General features: G+C 40.8%; 1 protein-coding gene across 1 annotated transcript in view; it reads left to right on the top strand.

The window, feature by feature from the left end:
* Nucleotides 1-14418, top strand: part of ABCC3 (ATP binding cassette subfamily C member 3) — a 76270-nt gene extending 61852 nt beyond the window's left edge. The window contains exons 24-31 of the mRNA XM_026654442.2: nt 442-641; nt 745-871; nt 4649-4750; nt 5765-5911; nt 6711-6869; nt 9049-9215; nt 10084-10278; nt 14046-14418. Of these exons, the coding sequence (XP_026510227.1) occupies nt 442-641; nt 745-871; nt 4649-4750; nt 5765-5911; nt 6711-6869; nt 9049-9215; nt 10084-10278; nt 14046-14154 (1206 nt within the window). The 3' untranslated portion in view covers nt 14155-14418. The remainder of the gene's footprint in view (nt 1-441; nt 642-744; nt 872-4648; nt 4751-5764; nt 5912-6710; nt 6870-9048; nt 9216-10083; nt 10279-14045) is intronic.
* Nucleotides 14419-16542: the final 2124 nt, after the last annotated feature.

Here is a 16542-nt window from a genome sequence, read left to right as displayed (position 1 = left end):
TAGATGGTCACAATGGTCCCTTCTAGCCTTAGGATGTATGAATGAGCCATGGAGACTGAATTCCCTTCTGACTCCTACATGCGGGGCCTCTAAGTCATGCAAAAAGTCACGCTCGGTGGGCTCTGGGGCAGGCCTGCATTGCCATTATGTATGCTGTATCTGTGGGTACAATTCTGAATCTTTTGGTAGGTTCACAACTTTTTGGCAGTGAGATGCCATTTTCCTTGATTACATGTGGAGGCAAATAGGGCCCGATCCAAAGGCTACTGAAGCCAATGGAAAACCCTCCAGAGTGTGGTCTTGTCACTATCATTTAAGTAGCCGTGGTTAATCACTATTGTTCTTTACCGTTAGCGTTAACGTCTGGACTGTTTCAGGTATTTTCTTTGTTCGCATAAATTACTAATATTTCTTTTGTGTGTTTGTGTTTAATGATGGCAGCGGTTCTATGTGGCTACCTCTCGCCAGTTAAAGCGCCTGGAATCTGTTAGCAGATCCCCCATATATTCCCATTTTTCGGAAACAATCACAGGGGCCAGTGTCATCCGAGCCTACGGGAGAGAAAATTCCTTTGTATGCCTGAGTGACTTGAAAGTGGATGAAAATCAGAAAAGTTATTTTCCTAGCATTGTTTCCAACAGGTAAAACCAGCACAAAATTTTATATGTCATTCTTGCTGAAGCAAGCATATCTTTCCGTAATCCTTCAAGTGATCATTTACCCCTGTGTTTGCTTATTTAACAGGTGGCTAGGTGTTCGAATTGAATTAATAGGAAACTTTGTTGTCCTGTTTGCTGCCCTCTTTGCTGTGTTAGGTAAAAATAGCTTGAATGCTGGCCTGGTAGGACTGTCGGTATCCTACGCATTACAGGTGTGTATAATTTTGTTGCGGGATGTTGCAGAATATTAACTCATACAGGGCACTGTTATATGACCGACGTTTAATAAGCACTCATAAAAGGCAGAATTAATAGGTAAGTAGTGCTGTTCAGGGTTATAATAGTAATACCTTACATACACATATACAGTACTTAAAACATGCCCAAATGCTACACAAATGCATACAGTATATAGGACTTGCTTCCCCCACCAGTGAAATGTGGTCACCTTTAAGATGGACTACAGTTGTTCTTTAATAGCCCACAGGAACATTGCACAATGGTTTAAGACAGGAAGGGAAGAAAATTATCTTATTCAGATGAAGGTCCATAGGGAGTTTAGGTAGGCAGGATATACTGTACTTCCCGAACTTCCTAATGAGTATCCAGGCTCTCCTGCTAGAACTTTACATGCCTGTTTCTGAGACTGCATTTTCCCAGCATGCTCTTCAGGCTACATTCAGGCTCTTCAGGGGGTGGGCTATTTCTGGATCACTAGATTTTCTTTTTGGTACTGTTTAAGGAGACCTGCACATTCCTTGTCCAGACATGGTGTATAGGGTTTTTAGCAGCCAATTGTGATGGATTTGGTGGCGGCCTTAAAGATTTACTTTGCTAATTCTTGAGTATGCTTGATCTACTGAATTATTATGCAGGATACAGACTATATATTAATCAATGAGCTTAGTGTAATTGTCCCTGTCTGCCTTTCTGTAGTTCCACTGTAGCCTTGGGCAAGTGATCACTATAGGTACGGTAATCCTTATTTGGATGAGAATGCTGGCTGTGGATGAAATTTCAAGGACCCTGCAGTTGCCTGGTAGAGGGCGGTCCCAGCAGAAGTGACCCAACTGAGATCCGGGGAGTAGCCCTGGTTCCAGCAGGCAGAGTGAAAAGTTGCTGGTTGCTTAAGGCCATGAAGAAGATGTAATTTGTTGTGGGAGGCCCAATTTGCAAGGTCCATTTCATTTTGATGAGATTCTCTGTAGGTCCATCTGGTATGGTGGTTATTAAAGTTTCCGTCATAGATGGAAGGATGCTGGAGTGATGGTAGAGGAGGAGCAGGCATAAAACTCACCAGATACATGGCAGTAGAAGGTCTCTCCAAATAGTGTTGCCATGCACCTGACCAACATCACTAAAACAGGCCAAAGACAAAATATTCAAAGTGTAAATCAAAAAAGAGTGGCATCAATACAGGCAACCTCCACAGCGCAAACCCAAGATGAAAACTTCCAGCCATTCTCGAGAGAAGAAATAGAAAAGCACTGAAATCAATTAAAATAGGAAACGCCTGCAGCTTTGACAGTGATATCACCAGAACTACTACAACATCTTGGGAAAATAAGTCAGCCCTGGTTGTCCATCTTCATCCGTGTCACACTTTTCAAGAGAAGAAGAAAACTGGAACTGTCTTTTTTGATCTTACAGCAGCTTATGACACCATCTGGCACATTGGTCTGCTGTATAAGATGTCAGGAGTTCTTCCTAGATGAGTTGTCATGGCAACTGAGCAGATGGCGCTGAGGCAGACATTTTTAGCTGGCTCTGGGCCACAAAGCCAGCATCTGGAGATTCCAGAAAAACGGACTCCTGCCAAGCTTAATACTGGCACCAACTGTATTTAATGTATTCACCGGTGACCAAAACTCGTGACCAGTTCTAGTCAATATTCCTCCACCTAATATATGATGTCAGAATGCAGCCAACAATCTGATCACCAAGATACAGCAAATTCCAAACTTGCCACTGTTCAGGGATATATGGGATGTGCCCCACCACTGACTACGTAGCAGAAATCCTCTCTGGGCAGTGCTGCATGTTCTCCATCCAGCTGATAATATCTTCAGCTCACTGAGGCAGACAGAGAGAGCCTCTGCCCCTACCAGGAATTCCCACATTCTCACCAGGCCAGATGAACCCACCTCTGGAGCCAGTTTCAAGTGTGGTTCCTTGTGCCCAGCCCGACTTCGCTTGAGGCATCCAGGACAGCCCACTGTGCATCTTTGGTGCTGTGGAGGGTGTAGCACACATGTTGAATGGTTGCTTTTTTTTGTATAGGGCTCCCTGGAGATCTTTCCAGGCTGAACACTGCTGACTCAGAGGCCACTTATTGACTCAAGACGATTTAATTGTTCCCTTCTGCCCCTCTTTAATCCCCCATCACCACTACCCACACTGTACTTCCCAATTTGGGCAGGATACCAGGCTTAATGCCCCTGCTCTTGCTATAGGATCTATAGTCACCATGAGTGGTCAGGATTTTTAGGCCTCATCTGCAAACTAATACTGCTGGAGCACTGGTTCAATACTGATTCAGAAGAAAGGGGGCCACTTACTGAATCACCAGCACAGATATGATGGAATTATAGCTCTAGGTACCAGTTGGATCTTAAACACCCTGAATATATATATACCAATAATTACTGCTTGTCTCTATCTATTTTAGGTACTTATGTAGGTCCTATTACTGTAGTATCTGAGTGCCGCACAGTCTTTAATGTATTTATCCTCACAGTACCCCATAAAGCAGGGCAATGCTATTGTCCCTGTTTTACAGATGGGAAACTGAGGCACAGAGAAGCAAAGTGACTCACCTAAGGTCACACAAGGAGTCGGTGGGAGAGCAGAGAACTGACCCCAGGCCTCCCAAGTCCCAGGCTAACACCCTGACCACTGCACCAGCCTTACTCTCCAATAAATATTTATCCCTTGTAATCTTTCGTCTCTTAATTTATATTTCATTGAATGTTTTCCTTGAAAATAAGAGGAGAGCAGAAAAAAAGACAATTGAACAAAAAAGTGAAGGGAAAGAAAGGATGGTGGGGGGCACGGAGACAGCCATCTTGGTTTCCATCCTCTGGGGATCAGTCAAAGATTTCTAAAAAAAATTAGACCAAATCTTTTTTTCTTTAAAAAGGGACAATCCAGATGCTAAGACAGTCAGGGAAAGGCCTTCAAGAACCTGCCGATAATTGTAGTTTACAAGACATCTCCATTCTGATTGCCTCATAACAATTGCAGTAGGTTAGATGTTCGCATACAAGGCTCCTCAAAATGCTGCAGATTTAACTAGCAAAGTCAAAGCAAAATGGTGATCTGTAGGTTTGACCCTACTGCTTGATAACATAGTCCATCCTGGTCACTTCCATTGGAAGACTGTCCAAGATCAGTATACTGCTCTGTAATTACTACTTGCATTATGATACCACTTAGAGCTCCCAGTTAAGGTCAGGGCCCCGTTGTGTTAGGCATTATACATATGCACAGTAAAGGCCAGTCCCTACCCCCAAAAGCTTGCAGTCTAAATACGTAGACAGACAATAGGAGGGAGAAATGAAGTAGTATTCCCATGTTAGGGATAGGGATCTGAGGGACAGAGAGACTAAGGGTGGAATCTACGAAGCAACTGAGGCTTCTAACTTCTGTTTAGCCTCCTAAATTCTATTGATTTCAGTTGAAATTAGGAGCCTAAATAGAAGTTGGGAACCAAAGTAACTTTGTGGATTCCACCATAAGAAATGATTTAACCAAAGTCACAGAGCAAGGCTATGGCAGAGGTGGAAATTCCAAGTCCCATAATTCCTCTCTGTAAACTTCTTGCCCTGTGGTCTTTATTATTCTTAACACAAAGCTAATTATGTATATTGTAGTTCAAGATGTAGCTGTAGAAACAATATATAACAAAGAGAAATATTAGAAACAGCATTTTATAAAGCATACTTTTGCTATTCTCCAAGGGGTAATATTTTACAATTTATATTGTCCAGGTGACAATGTCTCTGAATTGGATGGTGCGGATGACTTCGGACCTAGAATCCAACATTGTGGCTGTCGAGAGGGTGAAAGAGTATTCAGAAACTGAGACTGAGGTCAGCTCCTGAACTGTTCGCAATCAACATGTTTATTCTCAGAAATCCATCATTTCCATTTGTTTCTTTCAACACTTAGACAGAGGAGGACCCTGGTCTGAGGACCTGACAGCGTAACCTAGACAAATATGATGTTCTAGACACTAGTTTGGGTTTGTCTGTACTACTCAGTTTTACTGTCTTTGTTAACAGGTTGTAACATAGTTGATGCTAAACATGAGCCCAAATTCTCTGCAGTTGTAAGTGGGAGAAATTCCACGGAAGTCAGTGGAACATTTTTCATCAACAGAAAACTTGGCCCACAGTCCGTGTCTACATATAGAATCATAGAATCATAGAATATCAGGGTTGGAAAGGACCTCTTAATCACCTTAGCCGGTTCTCCTGTCTCCCATGTTTTTGTTCAGAAGCACGCCTCAGTCCTCTGCCCCCGATGCTTGCAGCTGAGGCAGTATGAGATTGCTTCCCAGCTTTTCTCAACACACACTGACATAAATACAGTTATGCAGCTTGGTAGATAGACAGTTATGCCTGGAAATAGGCTGCTCTGTGAACGTTTTTGACTTGATTAGTTGTAATTCAGAGGAATGTAAGGATTAGGGTATACAGGATGAGTGAAGGGCTTGAAGGTGAGGTGCTTGAACTTGATATGGTTTAGCAGAGAGGAGGAAGCCAGACAAGATACACAAGAGTGCATTATGGACCAGATCCTCATCTTGGGTAAAATGGCACAGCTCTGAAGTCAGCGGATTTACACTGACTTACACCAGCTGAGGATCTGGTCCTATATGTTGAGATATTTCTGTAGTCATAAACTATAAGAACCAGTCTGGATGCAAGTGAAGGAATCTGTTTTTCTGGCTTATTATTCCACCATATCAAATAATAAGCAGACAGAAGTGAATTAGTCTCCTGGTGAGATTTTTAGTAACCCTAAAAGTTTAATGTTTTAAATCGCAGCCTGCAGCTTTTAAAACCTTAAGGGAATAATTTCTAGCTACTGTTCTCCTTTAGGCTCCCTGGATAATTGAAGACACGAGGCCACCGGAAGACTGGCCAACACAGGGGGAGGTGGAGTTTGTTGATTACTCAGTAAGATATAGGAAAGGCATGGATCTGGTGCTGAAAGACCTCAGCCTCAGAGTGAAAGGTGGAGAAAAGGTATAGTACAGTCATTTATCATATGTGAATCTGTTGCTGATGTTACACATGGGATTTGCAATAACAAAAGTGGATGGGCTGGATCCTCAGCTAGGCTAAATGGGTACAGCTCCATTGAGGTCTATGTCCATTTACACCAACTGATAAACTGGCCTGATGCGTTCACAATGCCTTAGAAACATCCTGAGAAGTTGCTACAACCACTCTCTCTGCTGAGATAGTGTGTGTGTGAGTGAATGAGGGATAGTCCATTCCTGAATAAAGAGAGATTCCAGTCAGTTCCTGTGTCTGACAACTCTTGGGAAGGGTGGAGGTGATCCTGTTGGCCCAAATGCCTCCCTTCTTCTTACCCAAGCATCCAGCAAAGCCTTTATCTTGTGGGCTTTGCTCCTTCTCAGTACATTTGAAAGTGCTGGGCCTTGCATGACGTTCCCCAATGAGCCTATTTTGTTTCTCCTGGGAGATTCCCCCAGTTAGGAAGCTATGGTTAAAAAGAGGGAGAATAGCCCTAGAGCTACGCATCCAGAATGGGAGCCACCTTCTAGATGTGAGAATAAGTATTTTGCATAATGACATCATCAAATTCATACATTATGTACCTATTTATAGTTGATATTGCTCAAATTCTGGGAATAATTTGAGACGCAATTGACAGAAGGACCTTTAGGGAGTGAGGAAGATCACAGTAAGGTTCTAGTCTCCCTTCTTAACATCAGATCTTGTATAATTGCTCCTTCAGTAAAGCTAATACCCCATTTATAAATGTGCTTTGTTCCTAATTCTCCAATGTGTGTTTTAGATTGGAATTGTTGGAAGAACTGGAGCTGGGAAGTCCTCCATGACTCTCTGCCTCTTTAGGATTTTGGAAGCTGTAAAGGGAGAAATTAAAATAGATGGTGTGAGAATTTCAGAGATTGGTCTTCACGACCTACGATCCAAGATAACAATTATTCCTCAGGTAAGTCAGTGCCTCTCTGTGCGTCTCATCGTAAAGGGTCTGAATTCTAGTAATTTAGCAAACAGCAAATTACCATGTAATGTATCCACAAAATCAGTAATTGATATTTACATGTGTGTACACATCTACGGTAGAACCAAGTTGTTTTTACATGACTCTGTTTTATAACACTCCCAGTTGAGGATGCTTCAGATGTAAATTGAAAGTCAAGGTAAAGGATTTACTCCAGGTGTGAAAGAGGACCATAGTGTAGATAACTGTTCGCTATTGGACTTCGCAAAAGTAAACAAGGCAATTAGTTCTAACCTCACCCCATGATTGGGGTTCATAAGCTCAGCAGAAAGAACAGAGGAAGGGTAAGTTAGTAGCCCTAATTATGTCTCATTTAATTTGACCCTTCTAATAGGTACATTGTTTTAAAGTATACACATTATATTAACACTATGTAATTATTGGGGGTGACTTATTTTTTGTATAGTTTAAATGTTTTATTGGATTTTTACAGACTATAATATAGCAGGGGAAAATGTCGTACTTGCAAAGGCATGTCCTAAAGTCTTTAAGTGTCAGAAATATCAGTTCCATGTGTGGGCCTCACCCTCCAAACACTTTCTTGCATGAGTTGCTTGACTCAGAAGAGAAGTCCTATTGGACTCACTTAATGGCACAGCTCCCATGAATAAAGTTACCCATGTGGAATGGGTGCTATGCTTTGTTGTTAGGAAATGAATATTGTTCTGGAATTCAAGGAATCCTCATCAGGCCTATGGAGCCATGCTATAGTCCAGGGGTAGGCAACCTATGGCACGCGTGCCGAAGGCAGCACACGAGCTGATTTTCAGTGGCACTCACACTGCCCGGGTCCTGGCCACGGGTCCGGGGGACTCTGCATTTTAATTTAATTTTAAATGAAGCTTCTTAAACATTTTAAAAACCTTATTTACTTTACCTACAACAATAGTTTAGTTATATATTATAGACTTATAGAAAGAGACCTTCTAAAAACGTTAAAATGTATTACTGGCATGCAAAACCTTAAATTAGAGTGAATAAATGAAGACTCGGCACACCACTTCTGAAAGGGTGCCAACCCCTGCTATAGCCTTTGAAAGTCAATATCCTTTTCTAAGGTGACTGTTTGTGAGCATGAAAATATTATCATCATTATTTAACATTTATATTGTGGTAACCTCTAAAGGCCACAACCAGGTCAGGGCCCCGTTGCACAAGACACTGTACAAATATACAATAAATGTCAGTTCCTGCCCCAAAGAGCTTACAATTTAGAGGTGGGCAAATAATTGATATTTTCAGTTCAGTTGCCAACCTGAAAAATCTACATACACCCCCCAAAACCTCCTGTTTCGGGTCCACCCAAAGTGACTGTTTGGGGGGGGGGGCAGAGGCTTTTCTCACTGAAAGGAAAACAAAACGAAATAAAAAAAATTCAGGTTGCACAAAATGTTTCACTTGACCAAAAACTAAACATTTTGCTTCATCTTTGGGTGTTTTTTACCCTTTTAATTTTTTGGGAGCTGGGGGTGTTGTTTTTAGTTAAATGTAGCTAAATTTCATAACAAAACATTTCAAAACAAAATGTCAGAACATTTTATTTTTGAAATGTCAAAATGAAACATTCAGACTTTTTTTTTTTTAAAGAATTTCTTTTTTCCAGCTGAAACTATTTGCCAACTTCCACCCAAATTCATGAACAGTTCTGAACATCCCAAAATGGCATTTTTTGGCAAATAAACTGTTAGCTGAAATAAATTCACCCTGCTCTATTTATAATATATTGTTGCTAAGCTGGGACCTTGTATTTCAATGTAATTTAGTGTTTCTGTGGCACACAGATAGGATAATAATAAACTAACATACCCTTTGCTATGAGAGCACAAATGTTGATGCTTATTTTGATGTTTGGCTCATCTCTCCATTAGTTTTATCCACCTATTGTCTCTCATCATATGATAGATTGTAAGATCTTTGGGGCAGGAATTTGTTGTTTGTTCCATGCCTAGCATAAAGGGGCCCTGATCCTAGATTGAGGCCTGTAGGTGCTACCACAATGTCGCTGCTAATGAACTGGGATATCCTAAAGCAGATCATTGAAATGTTATCACTTGTGTATGTCAAACATTTAAAGTTCTTGTCTAAAGAAAGTGGGTTATTTATACAGGACCCTGTTCTTTTTTCTGGAACGCTGAAAATGAATTTGGATCCATTTAATAAATATTCCGAGGATGAAATATGGAAAGCTCTTGAGTTGTCGCACTTGAAGAGGTTTGTCAGCAGTAAGCCCAATACGCTGGAGTACGAATGCTCAGAAGGGGGAGAAAATCTCAGGTAATGAATGTCCTGAGACACCATTGGGGTTTTGGTGTCATAAGGAATATCAATTCTCTGCTCCAGGCTCTACTGAGCCCCTGACTCAGGATGTGCTGAACAGGGATGCTTTTCTAGGGCTCTGTTCAATTAAAATGTACAAAAGAGAACTCAGTAATGTACAAATACGACCTGCGAAGATAAAACATTGGCTCATGATGATGAACTGTTGCAGCCAATGACTAAATGGATGGTGAAGATTCCACTTCCTTATATACCCCAAAGGTATTGTCTCCGGGATAAGGTTGAGACCCACTGGTGAGGCATGTGGGGGAAGTTTGTGCTGCCCTTACTATACCTGTTTCCTGGATAAGTAAGAGATGCCAACCTAGCTCCTTTTATAAGGACTCAATTCACTGTAAAAAAAAAACCCCTCACAACTCTAAAATTTTCTTCTAATTTTGCCAGTCTGCTATTTTGCTAATACTGGACTTGATGAAAGTGCCTCTGGAAATGTACAGTAGAATAGCAACTACAGTGTGATGAAACGTCCGCTTCTTCAAATCCACTCTAGGCCCTTTGCATAACAAGCCTTTGCTAGCTATAGTCCTTCAGAGCCATGACGGAAATGATGCTCATTACTATTTGTAGTATGGTATTTGGTAAGTAAACGTGTTTTAGAGCTGGTTGAATAATGCTGTTTATTCATCAAATAATTTATCTGATGAATTTTCTGTTTTATTTTTCACTTTTTGTATTAGCTCTACAGGTAGTTGAATAATATTGGACAAATACATTATTTGTCCAATAACTTTATCCTGTCAGCAACCAGCTCTAACATGCATATTAAAGAGCCAGTCTGTGAAAAACCTTGTGTCTTTGCTTTCAGTGTCGGTCAAAGGCAGCTTGTCTGTTTGGCAAGAGCCCTCCTTCGCAAAACAAGAATCCTAGTCCTGGATGAAGCCACTGCAGCTATCGACCTCGAGACAGATGATCTCATTCAGATGACAATAAGAACTCAGTTTGAAGATTGCACTGTACTAACAATAGCACATCGGCTGAACACAATAATGGATTATACAAGGTAAACTTAAAAGCAGAGCGATTAATGGTAAATATATAGAATGAACATCATAATTCTGAAAAAAAAAATATTTTTTGTTACTTTTCTGATCACCCTTCAGAAATTTTTGACAAATCTAAGAGAGAGCTTTTAATCAATGCCTCTTTGAAATTCGTAAGAAAGTCATAAAGTCTTCTGACCTGTATCAAGAATACATATTTCTGAACACCAATACTGGCTTTCCCTTGGAATTTGTAGAGAGATTAGTGATTTGAAGGCCAGAAGGGACCATTGTGATCATCTAGTCTGACCTTGTATAACACAGGCCATAGGACTTCCCTGAATTAATTCCTGCTTCAAATCCAATAGCTGTGGTTGACCTAGAGCAGATCTTTTAGAAAAACATTCAATTTTGATTTAAAAAATTCAAGTGATGGAGAATCCGCAACCCTTGATAAGTTGTTCCAGGGCGGGGTTAATTACTCTTACTGTTAAAAAATTGTGTCTTATTTCTATTCTGAACTTGCCTAGCTTCAGCTTCCAGCTATTGGATTATGTTATACCTTTCTCTGCTAAAGTGAAGAGCCCTCTGTTATCAAATTACTATTCCCCGTGTAGGTACTTGTAGACTGTGATCAAATCACTTCTCTTTGGTAAGCTAGATAGATTGAGCTCCTTGAGTGTCTAGCTATAAGATATGTTTTCTGATCCTTTAATCATTCTCATGGTTCTTCTCTGAACCCTCTCCAGTTTTTCAACATCCTTCTTGAAATGGGATACCATAACTGGACACAGTATTCCATTAACGCTTGCACCAGTGACAAATAGAGAGAGAATATAACCTCCTTACTCCTACTGAACATTCCCGTTTATACAGCCAAAGATTGCATTAGCTCTTTTAGCCACGTCACACTGAGAGCGCATGTCTAGTTGATTATCCACCATCATCTCTAAGTCCTTTTCGAGACTCTGCTTCCCATGATAAAGTCCTCCATCCTACATTCTTTGCTGACCTTACATTTGGCCACATATTGTTTGCTTGCAACTCTTACCAAGCGATCCAGATCGCTCTGTACCAGTGACCTGTCCTCTTCATTATTTACCACTCCCTGAATCTTTGTATCGTTGGCAAACTTGATCGGTAATCATTTTATGTCTTCTTCCAGATTGTAACAGGGCACATGTGGGCCCCTCGATCTTCTGCCACTTCTGCACCCACAAACCATCCAGAGACCTCTGCTTTGATGCAATCACCTGTGCTCTTTATTTACAGTACCAGTTCCCACCACCTTGTAGCTACAGACAGCATCAGGCTCACAGCCTCAGGGACTGCTCGTTTCTGCTGCCAGCAGGGGAGAGTGGCCTCTAACTCTCTGGCTCCTCCCTTTCCTCTCCCTTGGCTTCCTTCTTGCCAGCTTTTATGTAGCCCCTGGCTAACGAGGCCGGCAGCTGTTCCCTATTTGCCACTTAGGCCTGGGCTTACTCAGCCAGCTCCAATTCCCCTTTCCTGATTGGATCTGGTGTGACAGAGGGCTGGCTCAGGGTTTCCTAGCTAGCACCCCGTCACATAGATCATTAATAAAAATATTAAATAATGTAGGGCCAAGAACCGATTTCCGTGGGACCCCAAGTGAAATACACCTGCTCAATGATGATTTCCCATTTGCAGTTATGTTTTGAGACCTATCAGTCAGGTTTTAGCCATGTTGGTTTTTGTATCATTCAAGTTTAATCAAAATGTTTTTTGGTACCAAGTACCTTACAGAAGTGTAACTATATTACATCAACATTATTATCTTTATCAAGCAAATTATCATCAAAGTTGCTATTCATTCTATCAACTAAACTTGTAATTTCATCAAAAACTCAGTAGTCAATATCAAACTGAATCAACAGATGGCTCATCTCAGAACTGTTTCACACAGCAGAGGCGTTAGCCTTAGCATGAATTTACTATGTGGTATAGTTTGTTTCCTGCTCTGCAACTTGCCAAAATTCAAATTCAGTGCAGCCCATCTTTCCCGAAGAGTTATCTTGACAGTGTAACCCTGCATGCAGATAGGAATGTTAAGAATATTGAGTGTTGGGGAAACCTCTGAAATTCCAATACTATTTCCCTTCTCTGTAAGTCCATCTCCAACTTTTCTTCTCTTCCTCCTCTTAAAAATAAAAGCAGGCTTGCATGAAGTTGAAGGGTGCACTCTGTGTTCCTGTCTGTTGGATGATACAGAGTGGAACATGATGTTCCAACGTTAACATATAATTAGGGTTCCCCTATGTCCCGTTTTGGCCAGTCCCCTTTTTCAGCTCTGTCCCAGCTGTCCCTGCTTTTTCACCAAAACTGTGCATTGTCCCAGCTGTAAGGCAGAGCGGAGAGTGGGAGCTACTGCCAAGGGGTCAGCTGAAGGCAGCACTTGTCAGCCAGCAGGAGAACTGAGAGCGGTGGCTGCTGCCAGGCACAGCGCTCAGCGGGTTAGCCCCAGCCACGGGCAGTGCGGGGAGGGCAGCTCTTGCGTGGGCAGGGTGGGGGTGGGGGCAGGTTGGGCCAGCCCCAGGCCATCCCGTTTTTACTTTAAGAAATATGGTCACCCTACATATAATTGGAGGAAAAAGAAACAGTCGAAAGGGCCCCACTTTGCCTCTCAGTGAATTTGTATGATCCTGTTATCAAATCTACAGGATCTGTGCTATGCCCCAGCTTTTAAACAGTCCCTCCGAGAAACCCCTTCAGCATGCCAGATGCCCAAGGGATCCCATTCCTCCTTAAGGGTAGGCCACGCAGCCTCAAGAGTGCACCTCAGCAAGTATTTGCAGTGACACCAGACAGCCTTTTCAAAACAGAGTAGGATTTATTAATCAACTGACACACAGCTTACCTTGTGCTTTAGGTTAGTATAGAGCAATAATGGTTAAGACACAGTCTGTTCTGGCCACCAGCGTTCTACCCAGCCAAGTTGCCATGGAATCCCTTCTGGCTCTTTGTCAGTCAGTTCTTGATCTGGGGCCTTTGCTCTGCTTTCCTAAGAGGTGGAGAGAAACCTCTTTCCTCTTGATGTTTGGTTGCTAGGTGTGAACATCTTAGCCACTGGGATTCCCCATTGTCTGCCAGCTTCTCCATTTATATGGGTCAGTTTCAGCCAGTCCTTTAATGATCCATTCATTTCACCCCAGTCAGCTATGTGACCTGACACTGGATAACAATGCTAAGTACAGAGGAAAACTGAGGCATGCATAGGAATCATCAAAGTATTACCAGAAATTCTCACTGTCACACTGTTATGCTTCTAGACCTACAAATCAGGTTATGAACAGTATAACTGAATAGGTGGGCCTGATTCTGCTTCCATTGGCTTAATTAGGAGCAGGTCGTGTGTTAGTTAACTTACCACTGTACAAGTCTCACAACCCCCTTGAGGCATCTCCAGTTCCTGTATGGATCTGTTTTGACCAGCAATGGGTATAATGTTCTTTGATAGGATTATTGCATGTTAAAGGTTTTTTAAATGGATTATTACTACTGGGAGACTGGTAAAGCCATGGAATTAATGGCCTTAATTTCTGAGATACTGACTGACTTTTTTGGAGGCTTTGGGTGTTTGGCACTTCTGTAAATTAGGCATAAACTCACGCTGAGGTGTTATGTGTAGCCTGTTGCGTTGCAGCATGTGAAAATGATTCAGCATAAAGAGAGAAGATTTGGAAAAATGCCTGATTTCATGGTTGAAGGAATTGAGTTCCCTATAAGGAAAGCTTCTGCAATATCAGTTTTCCGCTTTTGTCTTTTACAGGGTTCTCGTTCTAGACAAAGGAACAATAGCTGAATTTGATACACCTTCAAGCCTTATAGCATCCAGGGGTGTCTTCTATGGTATGGCTAAAGATGCTGGACTAGCATAGCAAGACTTTTATACCATTGAACGACTGACTCATCCCAAAAGTGACTCATGAATGTACTGTATTTTACAGAACAGTCTTTGTAATAGACTAAACTTGTGATACATGAATTGTTACAACTCATGATGATGAGAAAATGAAATTTATATTTTTAAAAATATTTTATATATACATAAAGTATTTTATTAACTGCTTTTATTTTTTCTTAAAAGAATGCCAAACATCCTGCCAAGGAAATGTATGTATCGCAAGCCAACATGTATTGTATTCTGGTTTATCATTAGTAAATTAAAACTAGTGATATAAAATACATCTGTGTCTGTCTTCTGTATAAAACACATTAATTCTAAAATGGAAAGTCTGACAATGTTCTGTGATGACTCCATTAAAAAGAAAGTAATCCAGGAATGTTTCACTTGTGTAAGTAAATATCCCTGGGGCAAGAGCGTTGTACGCTGCAGTCCCAATACTGCAACCTGTTCTAGTGCCTTCATGGAGCTTCTTTGGGCCAGAAGGCCAGAAGAACTTGCAGAATCATGGTCTATAACATTCCTTCCTCCTCCCATCAATCTAAGGCCTGCAAATAGAACTAACCAACTGAAAGCCTGGTGAAGTTGGTAGGAATCTGCACCAGGGCTGTCAATTAATCGCAGTTAACTCTCACGATTAACTCAAAAAAATTAACCGCGATTAAAAAAATTAATTGTGATTAATTGCACTGTTAAACAATAGAATACCAACTGAAATTCATAAATATTTTGGATGTTTTTCTACATTTTCAAATATAACTATTTCAATTACAACACAGAATACAAAGTGTAGAGTGTTCACGTTTATATTTTTTTATTACAAATAGTTGCACTGTAAAAATGATAAACAATGAAATAGTATTTTTCAATTCACCGCATACAAGTACTGTAGTGCAATCTCTTTATCATGAAAATGAAACTTACAACTGTAGGGTTTTTTGTTACATAACTGCACTCAAAAACAAAACAATGTAAAAATTTTGAGCCTTCAAGTCCACTTGGTCCTACTTCTTGTTCAGCCAATCGCTAAGAGAAATAAGTTTGTTTACATTTATGGGAGATAATGCTGCCCACTTCTTAATTACAATGTCACCTGAAAGTGAGAACAGGCATTCGCATGGCACTGTTGTAGCTAGTGTCGCAAGATATTTATGTGCCAGATGTGCTAAAGATTCATATGCCTCTTTATGCTTCGGCCATTGTTCCAGAGGACATGCTTCCATGCTGATGACGCGTGTTAAAAAAATAATGCATTAATTAAATTTGTGACTGAACTCCTTGGGGGAGAATTGTATGTCTCCTGCTCTGTTTTACCTGCATTCTGCCATATATTTCATGTTATAGCAGTCTCAGATGATGACCCAGCACATGTTCGTTTTAAGAACACTTTCACTGCAAATTTGACAAAATGCAAAGTTACCAATGTGAAATTTCTAAAGATAGCTACAGCACTCGACCCAAGATTTAAGAATCTGAAGTGCCTTCCAAAATCTGAGAGGGATGAGGTGTGGAGCATGCTTTCAGAAGTCTTAAAAGAGCAACACTCTGATGCGGAAATTACAGAACCCAAACCACCAAAAAAGAAAATCAACCTTCTGTTGATGGCATCTGACTCATGATGATGAAAATGAATATGCGCCGGTCTACACGGCTTTGGATGGTTATCAAGCAGAACCCGTCATCAGTACGGACGCATGTCCCCTGGAATGGTGGTTGAAGCATGAAGGGACATATGAATCTTTAGTGCATCTGGCGTGTAAATATCTTGCAACACTAGCTACAACAGTGCCATGGGAATACCTCTTCTCACTTTCAGGTGACATTGTAAACAAGAAGCGGGCAGCATTATCTTCTGCACATGTAAACAAACTTGTTTGTCTGAGTGATTGGCTGAACAAGAAGTTGGACTGACTGGACTTGTAGGCGCTAAAGTTTTACATTGTTTTATTTTTGAATGCAGGTTTTTTTTGTACATAATTCTACATTTGTAAGTTCAACTTTCATGATAAAAAGATTGCACTATAGTACTTGTATTAGGTGAATTGAAAAACACCTAATACTATTTTTTACAGTGCAAATACTTGTAATCAAAAATAAATATAAAGTGAACACTGTACACTTCGTATTCTGTTTTGTAATTGAAATCAATATATTTGAAAATGTAGAAACCGTCCACAAATATTTAAATAAATGGTATTCTATTATTGTTTAGCAGCGTGATTAATCACAATTAATTTTTTTAATCCCTTGACAGCCCTAATCTGTACGTTATAATTGGCTCTGGATAAGGCCGGTAGAGGCATGATTGAGAGGGAGATGTTACTTTTTTGGTACAAAATGAAAATGAGTAAGAAGTCTCTAG

This window comes from Terrapene carolina, unplaced genomic scaffold (assembly GCF_002925995.2).
Source record: "Terrapene carolina triunguis isolate 2854851 unplaced genomic scaffold, T_m_triunguis-2.0 Scaffold192, whole genome shotgun sequence".
Classification (NCBI taxonomy): Eukaryota; Metazoa; Chordata; order Testudines; family Emydidae; genus Terrapene; species Terrapene triunguis.
The sequence above is the reverse complement of the archived record's forward strand: the minus strand, read 5'-3'. Positions and strand labels throughout refer to the sequence as shown.